The sequence below is a fragment of the Opisthorchis viverrini genome, assembly GCF_000715545.1.
Source record: "Opisthorchis viverrini unplaced genomic scaffold opera_v5_2, whole genome shotgun sequence".
NCBI lineage: Eukaryota > Metazoa > Platyhelminthes > Trematoda > Opisthorchiida > Opisthorchiidae > Opisthorchis > Opisthorchis viverrini.
This window is the reverse complement of record NW_008751658.1, coordinates 964,699-984,159: the sequence shown is the minus strand read 5'-3', so window position 1 is coordinate 984,159 and position 19,461 is coordinate 964,699. Positions and strand designations below refer to the sequence as shown.

The following is a 19,461-nucleotide window of genomic DNA, read 5'->3' as shown; positions in this document are numbered from 1 at the left end:
AGAAACTTCTGGCGCTGTTCTGGGCATCACACTCACTTTGAGGGTGTACTTAAATGCGCACAGCATCGTATTTGAAAACGAATGTGGGTAGACATGTGCATATTCATCATAATTTCACAGTGTGACAATGAAACAAGTGTTATAATTTTGGGGTTTTGCGATGTAGGTGTTTTGTTCATAGTCACACCAATCGTTTGAACGGTCATGCTCCTGTTCTGGCGTAATTATTCCGGTGGGTCCCCACCAAAGGGAAGCACTGTATGCGTCCAACGTGCTTTGGTGGAATAGTGGTTACACGCTCGCCTCGCATGTCAGATATCCGGGGTTCAAATCCCGGCACGGCCATTGGATATGCCCTGCTGCTGGGCTCTAATAAGAACGAAACTTGAGTCCAGTGCTCCCCTTTGGTGGGGACTCACCGGAATAATTACGCCAGAACAGGAGCACGACCGCTAAAACGAGGGATGGGACTATGAACGAAACAAGTGTTGCAGACTGTATCACATTGATTTCCGTTCTTTCTGCATCTTCTGTTTCAGCCCCAGTGCATGTGCCAGCACCCATACCGGTTGCGGCCAAACAACGGACTGGTCAAGTTGTCGTACGCGTATTCAGAGTCAGTGAAAGTCTCGGGCGAATCAGACGCTATTACTTGATTCTGAGCAAAACCTCTGCCCTGATTGACTTTGACTCAACTCCGGTCGCCCAGGAGCTCTACTGGCTTAGCAAGGTATGTCGAGAGGAGTCGTTAGCTTTTCTTACTAAAATGCGATGCGCCATCTCAGTTTGGGACACAACAGTTCATTTACGATTACATATTGACTGGTCATGGAAGATCTGTAGTCTAATTGCTCAGTCAAACCAACAACCCATTACTCGACTTCTGTCTGTCGAGCTCCAGCTCTCACAGCTTTGAATAATTCCGTGAACCTCAAACAGACAATAATTCAATAAGCCAGAATCTTGGGAAGACCTACCTCATATTCATATTGACTGATTGTAATCAGGGCACACTGGGTGGAGTAATATCAATATTCAAGAAGACATGATATTCGCAAAACCAAAGGTTCACTCCTCAATTTGATCCATGCCTGGTTCGGGTCTGTTCTGGTAATTTTCTTGACCTTGTTTGGTGCATTGTTTGTTTAATTTGTCAGCATGATTGCAAATGATTTCTCACTAACCAAAATGATACCAGTATGATTCGCAATAGTACCACAAATTGCGACGCAGTTTAACGCTTAATGCAAAACTTTTGAAAGCAGATAATTTGCGGATAACTTAGAAGTTATTCTATCCGAACCAAAATGTACTCCAAACTGCTACCGAATTTCACCAAAATAATCGTGCTAGCAAAACTTCCACACCGGGTTTAGTTTAAGTCGGTTCTACCCAACGAACATTACTTTCACTGGAACAGTGACGCACGCCTTCAAACAAACTCTGAGTTATCATACGCAGGTTCGCTCAATTCTCGGTGTCTTATTTCGAGTTGTACGCCTTACGAGGTAGAGCCTAGTAAGCGCTTTTCCTCTTAAATCAACTTATCGATCTGTTCAGCATCACCCAATCACGTCTGACGTCGTGCTTTTGGGTGATGCAAGCAAAACGAGTGTTTGTTTGTGCCTTCGCTGTGTGTGTGTGTGTAGACTCATTATTTTGGCGACTGAACAAGCACATGGGCTAACCACAACCATGGCAACCGAACGGTGTTTCAACAAAACAAATCCTTCAAGCGCTAGGATCATTCAACTAACAAACGATCAATTTGTCACTGTCATAAATAAAGACCTACCCTTTTGTAACCAACTGGCTACTGTTTTTTCCGAAACAGCACCACAGGTTAGTGTTCCAGTAGCACTGATATAAGCGAGAATCTTACTACGTATGCATTTTTCAAAGTGCACCTATTGTTTATATTATGGCTAGCTGTGCAATATGTGAGTGCATCTTGGACCGTGCGTAAAACAACCACGTGAAATTCCCCCTTTTTGCGCTAACAAATCCATGTGAAAAATAAAAAAAAAATATAAGTACCATTCAAACTTTCGAAAGACCCGGAATCATGGTTTAAATTGTGCCTGCAAAATTTGGAATACGGCATAACTCAAAAGCCAACACTTTGTAATCACATCACGCAATATAAAACCGAATTTTAGCCAACTAATATGCGCACTTACTTACCATCACTTTTAAGATAATCATGATTACGATAGAAAAGATCGATTTGGAGATGCTGTCTAGATATGCTTTGTGCAGGACAGCTTGTTTTACTCCGCGGGTATCTTAGGTTGTGAAAGAAAACAAAGATTAAGTGAACAGATTCCGTTTTTTCTGCTTCTAGACCGTCTTAGCTAATGAAAGTAATCTCGAGACTATCTTTGAATGATCGAGTTTACGATGACAGAACGCACTTAACATGGAACTAGCTAAGATTAAGCCAAATCTCCCATAACACAACTTGATGTGCAAACGAGTGCGTTTCGAAAAAAGACTCCATGCTCATTTTGTGGGTTATTCTCGGTACAGATTGCTCCACATCAGAGTAAATTTTGAAAACGTAGTACGAACCTGAAAACCAATATAGTGACCTAATAACCATGAGTATATATAACTGATGCTTGAAAGATTTGCACTTTTTAGCCGCGATTTTGTCCTGCCAGTATGGTCTGTTTATGTCAAAAAGCAGTCTTCCAATAGGAGATAATAAACAGCACGTCTTTCTCTCGCAGGAAGAAATATCAACCGTTCTTTCCGAGTCATTTCATACGACCAAATAGAAGTAGTTTAGAAGGAATAACTTAGAGGTTGTATGACACTTCGGCGTTAGAGCCGTCAACGAGGAGTCAGTCAACGCTGGATCACGTGAGGTTGTGACAGTGAAGTGTTGTTGGAGCTATATCCTGCTTAAGTGCGAGTTGCTAACGCTACTGATCGGTCGTTTATTGTCAGCTATGTTCCGTGCGATTGACATGAAGAGTTCATTTCCAAAAAAATAAGTGTAGGAATGTTCCCAGCAAATACGCAACAAGGTCCTGCAAGAACAGAAGAATTTTAGCAAAACTTGGAACTGGTAAATGATAAAAAGAGTTAAATGCGCCCAAAATCCCCTAACTTGAAGAGACGGTTTGAAGCCCCATCCAAACAGAGCCCCGTCCGCGGAGAAGCAACTCAGTTGAATAGCACCCAAAATGTTCTTTGTTAAACAAAACTGGAAATGTCTTCCTTTTATTTGGAGCAACCGTGACCTTTCCCTATTACTTGGCTGGCAACCACGAGAGCGTTCAGGGGCTCATTGGATTTACAGCTTGCGTGAAAGTGTAACCCGTGATGAATAAGAATATAAAAAGTGCAAATTGTTGTTTCTGTGATAATGTGAAGCTCCGTGTGCTGGGTAATCGCAGTAAGGTTTGTTCTTGACACATTTGTTGTATTTAGCCACCTCGCTTACTTTCTTCCTTTCGCAGCTTCGAGACACCCAGCAGTCTTGGGATCCTGATACATTTATTGCAGCCGAATACAGTCAGGAGGTTTTTGAAGAGTCGCAAATGGAGCTGCTTTTGAGCAATCCAAACTACTCTCGCTACCGGCGCACCGCTGACAAACGAGTCACGCTAGAAAGAAACGACAGCGCAGCCACTCAGTCAGACGCGCCTAATGCCATCGATCCTGATGTACTTGTCTATGGACGACAGTTAATTAAGGACCAAGAGTACAAAGCAAGTTTATAATTAGTAGAGTTTCTGAAATTCTTGAGAATTTGCGGCCTATACTTATTCTTTCTACATTAGAAGCATCTTCTCATGGCTGACTTCCTCAGTAGTGTGGGGTTTCAACGTATGCACCAATCTGATTACTATTGTACATCAGCAACTGCAGAGTGACATAAAGTTTCCACTTATAATAAAACCAAGAACGCAACATTATAGGTCGTAACAAAAATGTGGAGACTAATTAGAGTACGGTGGCGAACCAAAAAAACTGATTTAACCAATCCCTTCGTAAGTGTCCAATTGTACGAGCTCCAAAGATAACGGTATATTCTTTACGAACTGAACATTTTAACACCCATAGTTGATAGTACAAAATGATTGTAAATCTCTGATTCTCCCACATGTACACACTTTTGGGCTGCCGTATGGTTTGTGAGCTAGCAATACAAGGGGTAATTTTTGCAATCATATTTTGACAGTGGTTACGAAAATTGCTAGCTTGGAACCTGAAGAAAGCTTGGAAAAACGCTGGTTTGCCATTGAGAGGTTTTTGTCACTTTCGTAGCTTTGCTGACATAAAATTCCGTTTGCTTAAAGGCTTTTTTATTTAATACTGCATAAAGCCGATTGTTTTTACTTACGGATGAAAACTCAACTAAACAGCAAATTTTTCAATTTTCTGAAGTAAACTGTCCAAATCACCGATTGAACTATGGTGACCATCTTATTGTAACCCAAGAGAGATTATTGCATTTCGACATTTGTTTGGTATGGTCGGAAGTGGTATTCGACGTGGTGAATAGTGGCAAATGAAACAAATTAAATTTAACCGAAGCAGACATTGTTGTATTGCAGAAGACGGACAAGAATTTGTAGCGGTATCCAATTCCCTCTTTACATCTTGTGGGCTGTCATCAGGTAACACAACCTAACGCCCTTTATTTAGTCTACATTGCGTACGGAGATCGAGGTGTATTCATTCCTAGTTTTGCTTCAAAAGAATCACATGAAAACTTGGCTTGTCCCTGTTCAGTGATCAAGTCCTCCACCACTAGTATGCGATGTCCTTACTTTGGTGCTCTCAGTAAAGCAGAACCTTATCACTTCTACCTTAGATTCCTTTTCTATCGCCGTAACTCTCCGATTTGCCGCGATTGTTATCACCATTTGACAAACGTGTGTGCTCCTAATTAAAGTGAGTGAGCTTAAACTTACCAGTGAAATTTAATAGCAGAGTACATACCTGAATTGAGTAGCTACAATTTATGGCACAATGTAGGCCAATAAACACTTTCATTTATAGTTCGCTCTCACACATGATTTGAGTCATCAACCAATGGGAGATCACAATTTTTCCAGAGTCTCTGAGGGCAAGCTGGTATTATGGGCCGAGACTTTCCATAGTCTGACGCATAACTGAGTTACAAATCGAACATAATACAGACGACTTCCTGCACATCGTTTCAGCTCGGCATTTCGATGTCGTCGGCAGGCAAGTTTCATAAAAATGAAGTCCTTCAGCTATGAACATCCTTCGGTTTTTGGATAGTGTTCCAGCAGACCGTGAATACTTTCTCAGGGTTAGGAACTAGTCTTATGTACAAAATTTCGGATGTTCACTTACCGAGCTAGTTAACTCTTCATATAATCAGCTGACTATTAGTAAAAAGTGAATGGCAAAAGACAATGAAGCGAAATGCGAGAATTTATAAAGCAAGTCTATGGGGCCGAAAATAACTTTATGGATGGGGGTAGCACCATATGGAGAATAGAGCTTATTTATTCAACCCAACTCTACTCCATTGTGGAGATGTTTGTCTAAAATGCAATCTCTAGAAGAGAATCTGTACGGAACCTGGTCTTTTATCATCGTGTCGTCAAAGAATGGTAAACTTGCTCCATAAAAGGTGAAAAACAACAAGTTTGAAAGGGTTTGGTGGGTCTTATTACCCATAAAACAAATATCTTAACGGATCGGCAACATCGTCTTAGAATTCTACTGCAAGGCGACATTTACTACACAAAAACCGAAGTGCATTTTTTCAAAAGGTATCTCTGAGCTGCAGAGCTGGGGGTGTCCTAATCCGAGAAGAGGGTGTGGTACCATGACAATTGTATCCTTGCGTGTTCATTGAAGTCAGTGGCTTACAAATTTGTTTTTTCGAGAGACTCACCTGGAACGCAGCTAAATCTCTCGTTTGTGGTGTTTCCAGGCAACACGTATCCAGCAGCATATTCAGTTGCCTGGAAACATCACAAACGAGGGATTCAGCTGGGTTCCAGATGAATGTTTCGAAAAACCAAATTGGTTTGTAAATTTCGTGTAAATTGACTTGAAGTGGAACATAAGGTTGACGGAAACTCGGGGACAGCTCCTACCTGATGAGCCCCAAGTAGGGCGAAACCGGTCGTGGGCTGTCGACAAATTTTCAGCAGCCTTATGAGTAGTGCATTACAGTGGCTTACAGTCCGTACAAATATCCTCACTAAATTCACTCCGTAGGTGGCAACTTTATTAGAATTGCATACCAGTACCGAACGCAGTAACAAAAGTTTCCGTTTCAACCCTCTTCTTGGTGATGCGAAGTGTCTTGGTTTTTTGGCGAGGATGGAAGAAACGATATATTAAGGTGATGAGAATTTTACGTTACTGTTATTAGGTTTCTAAACAGAGGAGTACAAATGACCACATGCTTGCATAGTTATTGCGAACATCATGATAATAATGCCAACTTCAGTATTATTTCGTACACTGGCATTCGATCATGAATCAACAAAGTTAAATTTTTGGTCATCAGTAGGCTGTTTGGCATAATTTCCGACTGTAGATACTGATGAAGCATCAGTCAAGTTTTTCGACGTGGAGGCTAGCAAACAGGCTTGCGTCATCTTGACACATATGAATAAGCCAAATAGACTTGTTTGACAGTGTATGTGTGTGATCTACCCAGACTGAAGTTAAAACCGAACATTATGCAATTAAGAGCGGCATTCACCATCATCTAAACACTCCAGTCCAACAAAGTTGCTCAAAGTTGTCGCTAATGAGCATCAAGAACAAAAATGAATGCATCGTTACCCAAGGGAGTCGTAACCGCATTAAAGTTAAGAGTATGTCATCTACGATGGTTTGGTCGATAACGCACAGGTCATATGGATGTGCACTACACAAACCACAGTTTTGAAAATGAATAAGAATACCAAACTACCAAATTACGCAGAGTCAGTGCTTTTTTGACTAAACACCAGTGATTCTTGTGTCTAATTTTACGCAGAAAGTAACCAATAAAACTAGTTTTCACTGCGCAGATGTTTTTGTTAAATAAAGAGCCTGATGGGGTTTCTGTCCACATCGTACAGGCCTAATGTACTGCTCATAAGGTTTTGTTCAGAATAACTGTAGTGAAGTGATCAAATCCGACAGTGAATATAAAGTGAGCACCTCCTTCTGACACTGTATAATTTGCGTATCAGTGAAGAAAGGACAACTCGAATATATTGAACGAAAGCAAGGAACTTTCTGTCTTTTCCTCTCTAGATTTTGCGATTTTTCTAGGCACCCTGACCGGTTTGCATCAGTAGGTCATCTCTCCTGGCTAGACATCTGGCCCAAATCTGGTCGTTATTTCCCGGGTTCCTCCAAGATAACTATAGCTTATGAAACCGTCAGAAAAACTGATTGTAAATCCTTCTAGTTTTTAGTCTAAAATGGCTGAACTTACGAGTTACTTGTACATGCCTGAACTCAACTAAGGACCAAAAGATCACTCAACCCAAATTTACATTCGCGGTCAGTGATCCTACCTGTTACAGTTTACCAAACCAGCACAATCCCATCGAGTAGCAAATCCACCGTTGACTCATCATCCGCAAAAGGGATCGTATATCGTGATGTCATGTTCTAGACAGTCCTGTTCACACATTCTCTGTCCTTCATGGCACTGCTGGGTGGCGCCATGGATCACCTTCATGTGCGGAACGGCGCATTCTCCCTACTTTGCTGTTACATTTTCCTTGGATTTACGAATAACGCATTTCCCTTCATTGAATGGCAAATAACAGGTGATCCGTAATTTCGTATGAGACGCACATGAGGGAACACGAACAAACTATATTCAAGCCGATAGAGGAGCATAAGATATCCAGTGTGTCCGAAGCATTCTAAAAGCCGCCACATTCCTCCATTTCGTATTCACTTCGATTCCCACTTGAGACAACACCCTGAGGAAATTCATCATAGGGGTGTTGAAGTAAATACAAGTCACACCCAGTTGACTTCAGCTTACAAAATAAACGATTTTCCCGTCTCAAGAAGACTGACAGTAAACTGGAATAATTCCCAAGACAAGTGCTGTCTGCGTTTTTTGTGTGCTATTCCACTTTGACCTCAGAGGCCCGCCCATTTACGTAACAGTGACCAAATTCAGGTTTTGGTGGTTAAACCTATTTTTCCGCGATTGCTCACCTCAACACTGCAATCTTCCGATCAGTTCCATCGATTGCTGGAAATACTGATACAGCGGTGTGACCAAAATGAGACAGAGGGTTCTGGATCTCCCTGAAGTGCCTGATGAACTACAATGTTTGGGTTGTGGCATCCAGCCTTTCTACATAGCCTTAACCACTAACTCTCCCCTCTGACCTAGCTTCTCCAGACACGTTAGCTCCTATTCGTGATTCGATAAAAGCGATCAAAAATGCCGGTCTTGTTGTATCCTAGGGCCATTTTAAGTATAAGCGGGTAACTATGCTACTTGTTTCTTGTGTCCAGGTGAGAACAATGAAATCATCAAAATAGTTGAATAATTCAAAGAAATACAACCATGGTATTCAAGAAATGAATGCATCTGAATCTGGTCGGTGGTTTTCCATCCTACCTATCTGCTATTCGTTCACCGTCCCACGTACCGGTAAAAGGAGGAACAACTCCACGGAGTTGATTATTAGAAAGCAGTAACTAAACAATTGCTGTTTTTAAGAGAAAACCGAATATCCGTCTTCTTCTCGAACGCGTCTTCTTGAACTGTCCTGGACATTCATTGACTATCACACAATTATGAACGATTGCTGCAAAGTAGTTCTACAAATTCTGTGACCTTCCTTTAGGTCAAGCCACGTACCACTAGCAAGCCCCATCAGTAATATCCACCGATACACCGGCAGCACGTCCATTATTCGTCGAACTTTCATGTTCAGTTCCGTTCTCTGCGCTGTCTCCGATAAGTCTCGTAAATGCTGTGTTTGCCATGCTGACGACCTCCAGTAGGTGCACTGAAACGCGGAGATCCGTCAGGCCAGCCCATGTTTCATGAAACTCATCCGCAGAAAACGGGCACCCATTGGTCATCGACAATGCATCACTACCCACTGAGGGTGGTGTCTCCATCAAAGGTGAATGGAAAACGGGCATTTCGGTATCCTCCATATTAAGTTGCCTGGGGGATCCTGGCTGATTCAAACCAAAATAAGTACGCAATTACCAGCCTCCACTTCAATGAGGGTTCATCATTATAGCATACCTTGGTTAACCTGAGGTCCACAAACAATCAGCGTCTTATTCGTGGCACACCTATCCCGTCAAGCTTCCCACATACCGCGAAAATCCTCTAATATACACGAACTACGCCCAGATCATTATGCACCTTCGCTCTGTTTTACCGTGTGCTTGACTTAATTCTTTACCCGATTTCTCCGAAGATGTCGGACATGCGAAAATTCTAGATAAGGTAGTGATGAAGAACTTTTGTTACTCGTCAATGGATTTACAATGCGCAGAGACTAGAGTTCTTGCTTTTCAGTTCTATCTGGTGAGATCATTTTAGAGAATGAACCAGCTCTAAAAATGTCCCAATGTTTGGAGTTTCGGAAAGGTGCATACTGGCATCTTTACCAGCTCGATCACAACCTTATGAATCTAAATTATTCATGTCTCCTAAAATGCACATGTGCTGTTGTTTGATGAATGATGCCTCAACACTGGATGTGCTCATATACAGATTACCAGATTCCTCTAATGTGAGGTTCAAACCACCAGACTGATATCTCTATGTCTAATCATCAAAATGTCCAAACGAAACCCTTGTAAAAAGTAGCTTACTTCAACACCGTTGGCGAACCGCTTTTAACTGTATTTGTGATCTATTTGGCTAAGTTATGCCCATGTATATGATATGTAATATTTTTGGCTGAAATATAACAGCTAAGTGACCCGAGCACATCCAACATCACTTCGTTTGGTATTTTAAACAGTGAATGAAATAACAACCAGGGGGGTTGAAACCGATTTGGCATCGTAATTCAAAAGACTTGTTGCACAGCAAAATAATTCACGAAACAGGCTCCAGGGCACGTAGAAACTACGGTTAATCCGCACCATTTCATCAGTGCAGAAACCTATCTATCACTTAAAAGTTAATCTTAACAGTCGACCGATATCATGAAACCAATCGCATAATTTCGTTTTACAGTGCTGAAAAACTGGGATTTCGACAATTAGCCACTATTCACGTTTTAGTCACGCGTTTTTCGTGCACTGTCCGCAAAGGTACTCAAGCGAGAACAAAGGGACCAGTTGAGACAAGTTGTCAACTGAAGAGTGGCAAATCGGTCCGCTCTCTATCTCTCCCAATCCTAAACTTGTTTTTTCAGCAGGTGAGCATAGGAAGGCGGAGCTAAAATTGCGTCTGACAATAAATTATGCAACGATTTTATTCAAAATTGATTTGCTAATTTAGATTTCTATCGTTCATTTGGCTTAAAAACTTGATTTGAAGCAGTTTGTAAAATTTACCCCTGAGCTTCATTTTCCTTCCTTTCAAATTCTCAGAAGCGGTATTTCCTACTTTCATGGGAAGATACACACCTTGTTGTGATCAACCGCACTGGGTTTGGACTTTCGTAAATAGATTTTTCAGTTATCGACGCGAACAAAGCACCAAAATGCTAAATTCCAAATGATTTAATTATACACCTTTTGTGCCAATGAATAATGCTTAGAGGAAAACCTCGACTATTGAAGAATGTTTCCAGGCAAATCCCATGATAAACAGTGACTGGTTTGAGTACCTCTTCCAATGTTCTTCTTTGTAGCATGGATTGATCTTTTTCTCGCTACTTATGCAGAAAAATTAAAGCAGCGGACCATGTCATGACAATCCTTCTCACATGAACATGCTTTTCGGGTACCCACACTCTCCGAGAAATCCGCTCATTTACAACAATCAAAAGTCAGCACTGCTCTGTTTCATTTGACCTTGCCTCTACTAGCTTTCTACCACCTCAGTAAAAGTCTGCTGGGTATAGTCGCCCTGATTTAAGGCAGTAGCATGGATGATCTTTTTCTCGCTACTTATGCAGAAAAATTAAAGCAGCGGACCATGTCATGACAATCCTTCTCACATGAACATGCTTTTCGGGTACCCACACTCTCCGAGAAATCCGCTCATTTACAACAATCAAAAGTCAGCACTGCTCTGTTTCATTTGACCTTGCCTCTACTAGCTTTCTACCACCTCAGTAAAAGTCTGCTGGGTATAGTCGCCCTGATTTAAGGCATTCTGTAAACTGGCAATATTTATGTTGCTTCAAAGCTAAACCCTTGTAACTAACCTCACCAAAACTGGCTTTCTATCTGTCTACAGGCTTTTGTACTAGCCTGCATTTATCCGAACACAGAGCCGTCCTCGGCACGTTTGGGATCAAATTTCTACGCAGACAACGGGTATTCTACCTCCGAACAGCACACCACGCGAAGAATTCCCAGCGATGGTTATCAGCTAAATACAGCAACATCATCTAGCTTGTGTAGCGCCAGCAAATGGTCTGTCGGCTTTAGCCCAAACAAACTCATTTCCAGCCCTGATGCTGTTGTCCGTGAACCGGATGCAAAGGCTGGTGGTTCTTCCTCATCCACGAAAGCAACCGGCCCTGTAGCGCGTCCGAAAACTCACATCGCTTCTGGAAATGACATGTTCACAGTGTCTCTCATTGCTGTGATTGTCGGTTTGGGCATCGTGGCCATCATATGCATCGCAGTCGGTTGTGTCATGAGGTAAGTGCTGGCTAATTTTCCTATTTACTTGTATAGGTCATTTAAACTGGCCCTGAATTTCGCTTATGACTTTGACTTCCTTTCTCGTCCCATTTACCCAATTTGGCTTACTCCTCTATTGTCTGTTTACAAATACGCTTCTTATTCATGCATCTCGGACCTGTCACACACGGGTGAAATAAACAAACGTGAAATTCATCCCTTCACATCGGGTAATAGATCTCCTTGGTTCAATTTGCTTACGTTTTCTACCCGGGTATCGAGTTATAATCCGTGTGTCCTGTTTTCCGGTATATTTCGAAGAATGACCACCCAGGAAAGACTTACCCAAATATCCTCTCCAATTAAGTTCAACATAAAACTGTCTGGCAGAAACAACTTGTTACCCTCAGCAAAATGTACATTGAACTGGTCTACTAAGGGGATTCTCCCGGCGCTCTGAGTAATTTCTCCAGGCTTTTCTGGCATGTGCGTTTTCACTTCTCGTTTCCCAAAAACGTCGTATGTAAGAATTGCTTAAAAAACTACCCAGTTGCCAGCCACACAAAATTCTTTCTGGTAAATTCATAGTGGTCACATCTAGTCAAATGATCAAGCTTTTCAAACCTAAGAGAAAAACTCCGTATACTACTGTGGCTGGTGTGCAACTTTAGTTTCCTGTGAAGCTTTGTAAACTCGGATAAACGGAAACTTATCCTTTGAAGCTCATCGAAGCCCGTTTATTTGCTTCCACATGAATCCGAGATGTTATGTCAAAGGATGACTGACGTACTATGTTAGCTTAGTATAGAGGCAATTTAATGCCGAGTTTGCTCACTTACGATTTGCCCACCATTTCTCATAAGAACACGACTATCGCACAGGCAGTGAGTAGTATGGAGCATTCTACAGTAAGCTAGTTGTGCTATGTGTGTCCACTGATCAAGTGGAAGAGCCTCATGTATACCAATAACCAAACACCTTGTAGTAGTGTGAAGGAACTTGGCAAATTTTTTTCGCCGTAGATCGAGTTATTCAATGTTAAAAAACCAAGAAACACTGATCAGTTGTTTTCTCCACGCAAACGACTGAAATATTAATCTAGCCGTGATACAATTATTGGCTTTATTGTGGCCTAAATGAAGTTCGTAAAATCACCGGGTCTGTTGCGTTCAGTCTAACATACATGCATTTATTCTCACATTTCACTCGAACGAAATGCCGTATTTTTCGCGATTACATTACGAGAATTATTTGGTGCAATTCTAAGATTTATAAATCGAATTCCCTAGATTCGTTAAATTATTGGGACCTTCTCTACGAAACAGATCAAGCTGTGCCAGATCTATCGGGTTTTACCCCTAGATTTGTGGAACAATACCAAATCTTGAAAGGGATCGAAGTTTTCCAGCAGTTTCAACCCTACTGTCTTCCCAGGCCGAGGAAGGGGGTTTGGTTGAGTTACCCCACCTTGAGCCTATGACTCAAAAGCCTGACCCACAAGGCAGTGGGAGGACGTAGGGTTTTGTTCGAGGACCCTGACCCTAGCCTCTGACTCAAAATTCTGACCCAGGAGGCAGAATCTGGCATGTCAACTAATCTTCGTTCAGATGAAGTTTCTAGCTCTGTATGGGAAATTAGGTGGACATTTTTTTATAGAAAGCGATGAGAGAGGTGACTCAGCTTCCATCATATTGGCGTTTTTATGACTTTTTGGCCACTACGTCCTGTGCGGAACATAGATTCACGGCTGTTTGGTCTGTTATTTCCAGCAGACTGAAATCCAGAAGTGCTTCTAATAATTCAGCTTTCGTATCCAGGTTTTTAGGTTATCTCAACATGAGAAACAAGTGTAATATGTCTGTTCCTCATGGAAAAGTTAGGATTGGTTCAGCTCAATCAGCGCTCACCTAATGTACAGATGTCAGTATACGCATCAGGTTGTCAAAAAATAATAAAGCCTACCATTATTGGAGGTACTTTCTTAGCTCCTGTATATTTTTCAAATGATGCACCCCTTAATGACAGCAACAAAGGTGCGGTAGATTATTCTTTGCCCGAACGCCACTCAAAACGGCACCGTGCCACGTAAGTTTGGACCATCCTGTGGAAGCCGACCTGAAGCAAATTTTGTGTGATTACAACTTGTTTTAAATTGCTTATTTTTCGTACCAGTTCTTAAGAATTGACCTATTCAATCCAAGAGTACGAAACTTCGGTCGCCACAGAAACTCCGGCAATAAAGCCAGTCCTCCTATCGTAAACTTTCTTCGAACTACTGTGGATGTGACAACTGATCGATATATCGAGTTTGATTTATAGGTGAACGCATGTTTTTTGTCAAAAATTTCCCTTAAGTTTTCCATCAAGCCCCCGAAGAAAAGAGGAAGTAACATTTGGCAAGTTTACTAAAGTGATTCTGAGACACAAGCTTTTATATCACTGTTGTCTGCCTTTGCACATGGCATAGGAATTACGTTTCGAACTGAGCCAGAGAAAGATAATGTCAAATATGAACAGAAGAAAGATTTTCCTGTCTAACTTAAGATAAATTTTGTTGTGAAACTATGGGTTCACTTGATCTCTTAGGGCTAAGTATCTCCTGTAGAGAGGGTTTCTTTGGCCAGGTTCCACGTGTTTTTTCGGTAAAGGAGCGCTGCCATAGATTGCGTTGAAACTTCACGTCAGTGCTTTAATCTTTACAGCTTTTGTAGCAAAAAATACCGGTTCTAACGGAAATTTCTGTTTAATTATCTGATAAGCTAAATGCATCTGGGACTCCTAATTAAGCTATCTTGTTATGAACTGTGTATGGAGATGAAATGCGAAAATTGCTCAATATTAGGAGGTTCCCTCTTGATGAATTTTCTAGATATAATTTGATCATCTTAATCGTTAATCATGGTTGGTGGTTTGTTCGCTGACTTAGGCAGTTTGACTGGACAAATTGATTGTTAATAATACTGACACACACATTGCCTTCTCAGTTGTTCCGTATTTCACCCAGACTCTAACTTGGCATCCACCTTCATACCAAATAGTTTGTACCATTGGTCACCATTGGTCAATCAGTGATACACCTCTGAGGACCCGAAGTGATAATTTTCAATTGGTGGTGTCACGAACTTCCGATAAAGAGCGGAAAACTGTTGTCTTCTTTCCGACGCACCTGAAGGTTACAACAGTAGTTCCCAAACACAATTCTTGGTCGTATAATTTTCGTTTTGGCAAAGCGTGGAACATTGTGCTTTTGTTGGTCAGTTTAAACGGTAGTCCCTTCTTCATCGTATCTGTCACATGTGCGCAAGCCAGCAAGACAAATAAAATGACAACACAATGGCGATCGATTGTTCTGATTAGAATGAATGAGAACAAAACGCAGCTGTTTGCCGGACAGACATGCAACGAGTGTCCGTGTGTGATGCTGGCGTTTTAGCTTATTTCAGCCGAAGACTGGCAAGTGCTCAGAACTTAGCATTTGTGAGCTTGATATTAGCTTCATACCGGTCAGTTTTCTAGAATTATCTCATTGGGTTATGCTATCAACAGAAGCAGTTGAGCAATTGCGAAGGACACGATTACAGGTGGTGACAGTTTAATTTTAAATAGAACTTAACAAGGTTTCACACATGGGGTGTGAATGCGAAGGTATCTAAGCTGTATGAGTGCGTACTTCTGTGGTAGGCATAATTCTGGGCCTGTTTTGAACTGATTTAAGTCCTGTTGTTCACCAGAAGGACGATGTGCTAGTGCATTATGCCTCACATGCCAGTGTGTTACGAACCCTAAAAGGCTGCACACAACTGCACCCAGCTAACGCAACCAAGCTTCGGATATTTCTGCATACTGATATGGGATTGTGTTTCCCCATACCATCAGCAGTACTGATTGGATGACATAACTCACAGTAAGGTAGTAGTAACTATCTAAACAGGGGACATTTTCCCTCCTATCTTGACCCAAGGGGTTTTCCATGCTTAGCAATTTCTTCAAATCGAGGTGCGCTCAGACCGTGGAGTTGGCGGAAATATGCCTGGCTGGAAGTGTCGAGGGCTTATTTGTAGGCCGCTTTTCCACTCCTAACTGTCCTGCATACATCAAGAATCGTTTGCTCAAGTGCGCTCTACAAACTGCTGTGTATAGATACTAGATGAAATCGACTTACAGGCACGCTGAAACCGTTCAGCCTTCTTCATTCTTCAGGATGACTTTGAACTGAAAACTCAGATTGACTTAATTTAATAGCCGTCGTCATTGACTGATCTCATCACAAAACACTTATGGACTGCTGCCACTATATGCCACCATGATTCCAGCATGACTCCAAGATAGATTGGCTAACTGCTTCTTAAATTAAATATTTGACGCGGTTTGTATGCCAATTAAATCCCCAGAAATATGGGGTACTTTCGTCAATTTTATAGTGATCTAGATTTCCAAAAATAAATTTATGGTGTGCATCCAGATCAACACAGCTGTCCTTCGTCAGGGCGGGCTTTTTAAGATCAAGTGAATGTAACACGTGTTATGTAAGTCAGATGCCTTCAAGTTTAATTGCTCTATCCGTGGTTTGATTTGTAAAACCGATATGGAAGTTGGCAGAGTTGACGGTAAGGTCATTTCCGTGGCATGTCTCCGACTCAAACACTTCCTAACTCTGGGTCATTACCTCAGTTGGTAACGCGCGAACATAACACAAAAGCCTTCAATTTCTCCCAATGAATCTGATCCTTCTGTAAGATGCACTGCAAATAATTATCCCACAGTTCAGTTTATGCGCAACGTCCATGGCTATGTCCATTTCCATCAATATTCATCGTGATCCATTCAAGCTCACGAGCAAGGGGTTTACCTTCAGCCCCAAACTTTACTGGCCTTTCAAGCATCTCTACATTCTTAGCTCACTCATTGCCCAAGGCTAGTAAATTGTCATACTGAATAGCCGAATTACTCTTCACCTTATATCATCGCCACTTGATATACAAACGTGAGTGCTTACTCAATAGTAGCTTAAATTCAGAGGACTCGTGATGAGGTTCAGTAACCCGGGGCTTACCTTACTGTAGATGAGTGTGTAGGATATATAGTATATTGCTTTCCAGGACGAACTTCATCCTATCTCTACAAGTAAGTTCATTTGTTAGTGGTCTCAAACCAGGCCAAATAGTCCGCATTACCGTATGCGTTAATTCGAGCCGAATTTCAGGTGGATCTAAGGAACTAATATGTACAGTCAAAAACTCAAGCAGCAGGTTGCTTATTTTCAATTCCCATGTCGATCTCAGATACAGGCTTAATTGCACGAAGATGCTTGATTCGATCAGAAGCCACTCCATGTTGTGTTCACCCTGGTGCATGCTGAATAGCAGTCAGTTAGAGGTTCACAGCGTGCAGAGAGCCCACTAATCCAGTTACCAGCTTAAGACAATTTTCTGCTTGCGCCTAATCTAATAGTTGGTGTTTCTGCATGCATAGGCTGCTTATCTGCAAGTCATATCACATGTTATTTTTCCCACAGGCGTAGGAGACCGAAGACCCTGAGGAGTGACATGTCCATCACTCTGGTCAATTCGGACAACACATTGAAAACACCACTGATGAATGCCAAACTGTCGACGTTTAGCGAAACGAACGGGAATTTGGAAACTTCACAAACCATTTTTCAAGCTTCCGGTAAGTATTGATGACCTAGGTGATTTTCAATGTGTTTTACTCTATTTTCGGTCCGTCAACCTTGCCAGTACAAAGGACACCCTTGGGCCTACTACTTCACTGTGAACTTAGCTGGCATCAATAATTACAGATGCGAACTGGGGTAGCCGAATACAGACTGGAGGGTTTCGTCGAATACATTCTAATAAACCAGGGTTTTTGTGAACAATCTTGCGTTACTAGATTCCCGAATATAGATTTCTTGTTTTGAAACACAACGTCCCCCTTTTCGCCCACCTATGGCATGCCCTGTCAAGAACCTGACAATAACATGTCACTGAAACATCACCACAAAAGGCAATTTGACATACGGATGGCTAGTTTTTGGATGTTCGCTGATAAGTATGTGGCGCTGTTTGGTTGTGGGCGCCATATTATTCAGACTTGAAACTACATACGAACTGTACACAGCGTGATAAATAACATGAATAAAAACCTAAAAACAACACTAAGATTCTCCCGTACTACATCTGTTTCATACTGATTCTGTTTCACCTGATAAACAGTAGCTACCCACAACGGTATTCAGCCAGCTGTATTCCAATAAATCAAGAGAAGACAGGGTAGTGACACTAGCGTCTGATATTACATCGCAATACCCACTCAACAGTGTCGAACTCTACTTAACTATAAGCGAACTCATAATATATATCTCCTGTAGCGGTTGGGTAGTCTACGAACCACTGGGGATTTAATGTCCTCAAATAACTCATACACAACATACTAGGAGTCGGAGGTCAGTGACGGGCAGACAGAGGAAGAGAACACGTTAGGAAAAGAATTCCTCCCAGGACTCCGTATTTCATAGATTATCAGACTGTACCGATCGGTGAAGAAAAAATAAGTCCACCTCCCCCCTTCAGATGCATGAATGATTACAAGCGGGCAGATATTTTTCTTATCAACTGTGTTTCGTCTTGTGAGTGATGAAAACACGTATCGCCAACATAGTGTTCACCCATAAACCAAACAATAGTGAACTTTCGATTCTGTAGTGTCAGGCATAAATAGTTTGGATTACTGTTCAACTGAACACTTCTCATGCACTCAGCAGGTGATTGAATCCACCCGATTCGCATTTTAGCCAAGTGTAATTTACATTTTCTGTATGAACTTATGTGCCAAGTGTTTGTTGATGAGAAATGACTGGTTCGTCTTCTGCTTCGATTTGCAAGTATAGTTATAAGCGATGTTTCTTCCGTACAACAACGTTCCACGTTTCGGTAGTAAGAATTAGCTGAATCATATTGACATCAGAAATTATTTTGCCGCGAAGTTTATATACACCACTTCTGTAAAGAAATCTACCAAAATAGGGTAGTTGCTTGAGCCTTTTTCAAGAAGGGTCCTTAGTAACGGCCCTTTCAAAAAAATTCTGTGAAGCTTAGGGAATGATCAGGTGAGACAGGTAATTTCAGGCACCTGTCCCAAGGCCCAGTGCGGTAGATAGAGTAACAAAACAATCACCTTGATGCAAACCGCGTGCAAATTTTGGGTTTCCGTGAGTTTTTCCATCCCGCATGTACACTGTATACACTTTAACACTTTAAAATAGTTGTTACAATGCTATTAAATACTAAGTGCTTTCACCTGAAAGAGTTTTGCACAATCCCATAACTATTGGAGCACGCATACAAACCAATCAATCCTACTTATCTTGCCTACTTTGATTGCCCAAACCCGAATCTTTACCACCTAATTGAGGTACTGCAACCACTTACATCAGCAATATTAGCAGTAAACCACTCTGACTGCTATCATTTACCGGGTGTTGTCGGTAAACACACCAGGGCGACTGTCGAACGGCTGCCCCATTTTTATCTACTGATGCTTTTTCGCCACCGAAAGCCTGGACTCGGCACGAACAGAGTTAACCGTCCTGCGATGTGACGGTTTGTGCACCTCCACAACATTTCGAACTCTACTGGAGAGTGTACCTATGGCACCGCAGGATCCCTCATACTATGCAGGCCGGCGTGTGGTTTGTCCCTCTGGGTTTGGGGCTGG

At 41.8% G+C, this 19,461-nt stretch overlaps 2 protein-coding genes across 2 annotated transcripts in view; both read left to right on the top strand.

Moving 5' to 3' along the window:
• The window catches only part of T265_12471 (hypothetical protein), a gene marked incomplete at both ends in the record, with an annotated part of 45,358 nt that extends 41,630 nt beyond the window's left edge, over positions 1 to 3,728 (top strand). Inside the window, 2 exons of the mRNA XM_009163995.1 lie at positions 540 to 730; positions 3,468 to 3,728. Of these exons, the coding sequence (XP_009162259.1) occupies positions 540 to 730; positions 3,468 to 3,728 (452 nt within the window). The remainder of the gene's footprint in view (positions 1 to 539; positions 731 to 3,467) is intronic.
• Positions 3,729 to 11,353: 7,625 nt separating this feature from the next.
• Positions 11,354 to 19,461, top strand: part of T265_12470 (hypothetical protein) — a gene marked incomplete at both ends in the record, with an annotated part of 33,649 nt that continues 25,541 nt past the window's right edge. The window contains 2 exons of the mRNA XM_009163994.1: positions 11,354 to 11,763; positions 17,261 to 17,415. Of these exons, the coding sequence (XP_009162258.1) occupies positions 11,354 to 11,763; positions 17,261 to 17,415 (565 nt within the window). The remainder of the gene's footprint in view (positions 11,764 to 17,260; positions 17,416 to 19,461) is intronic.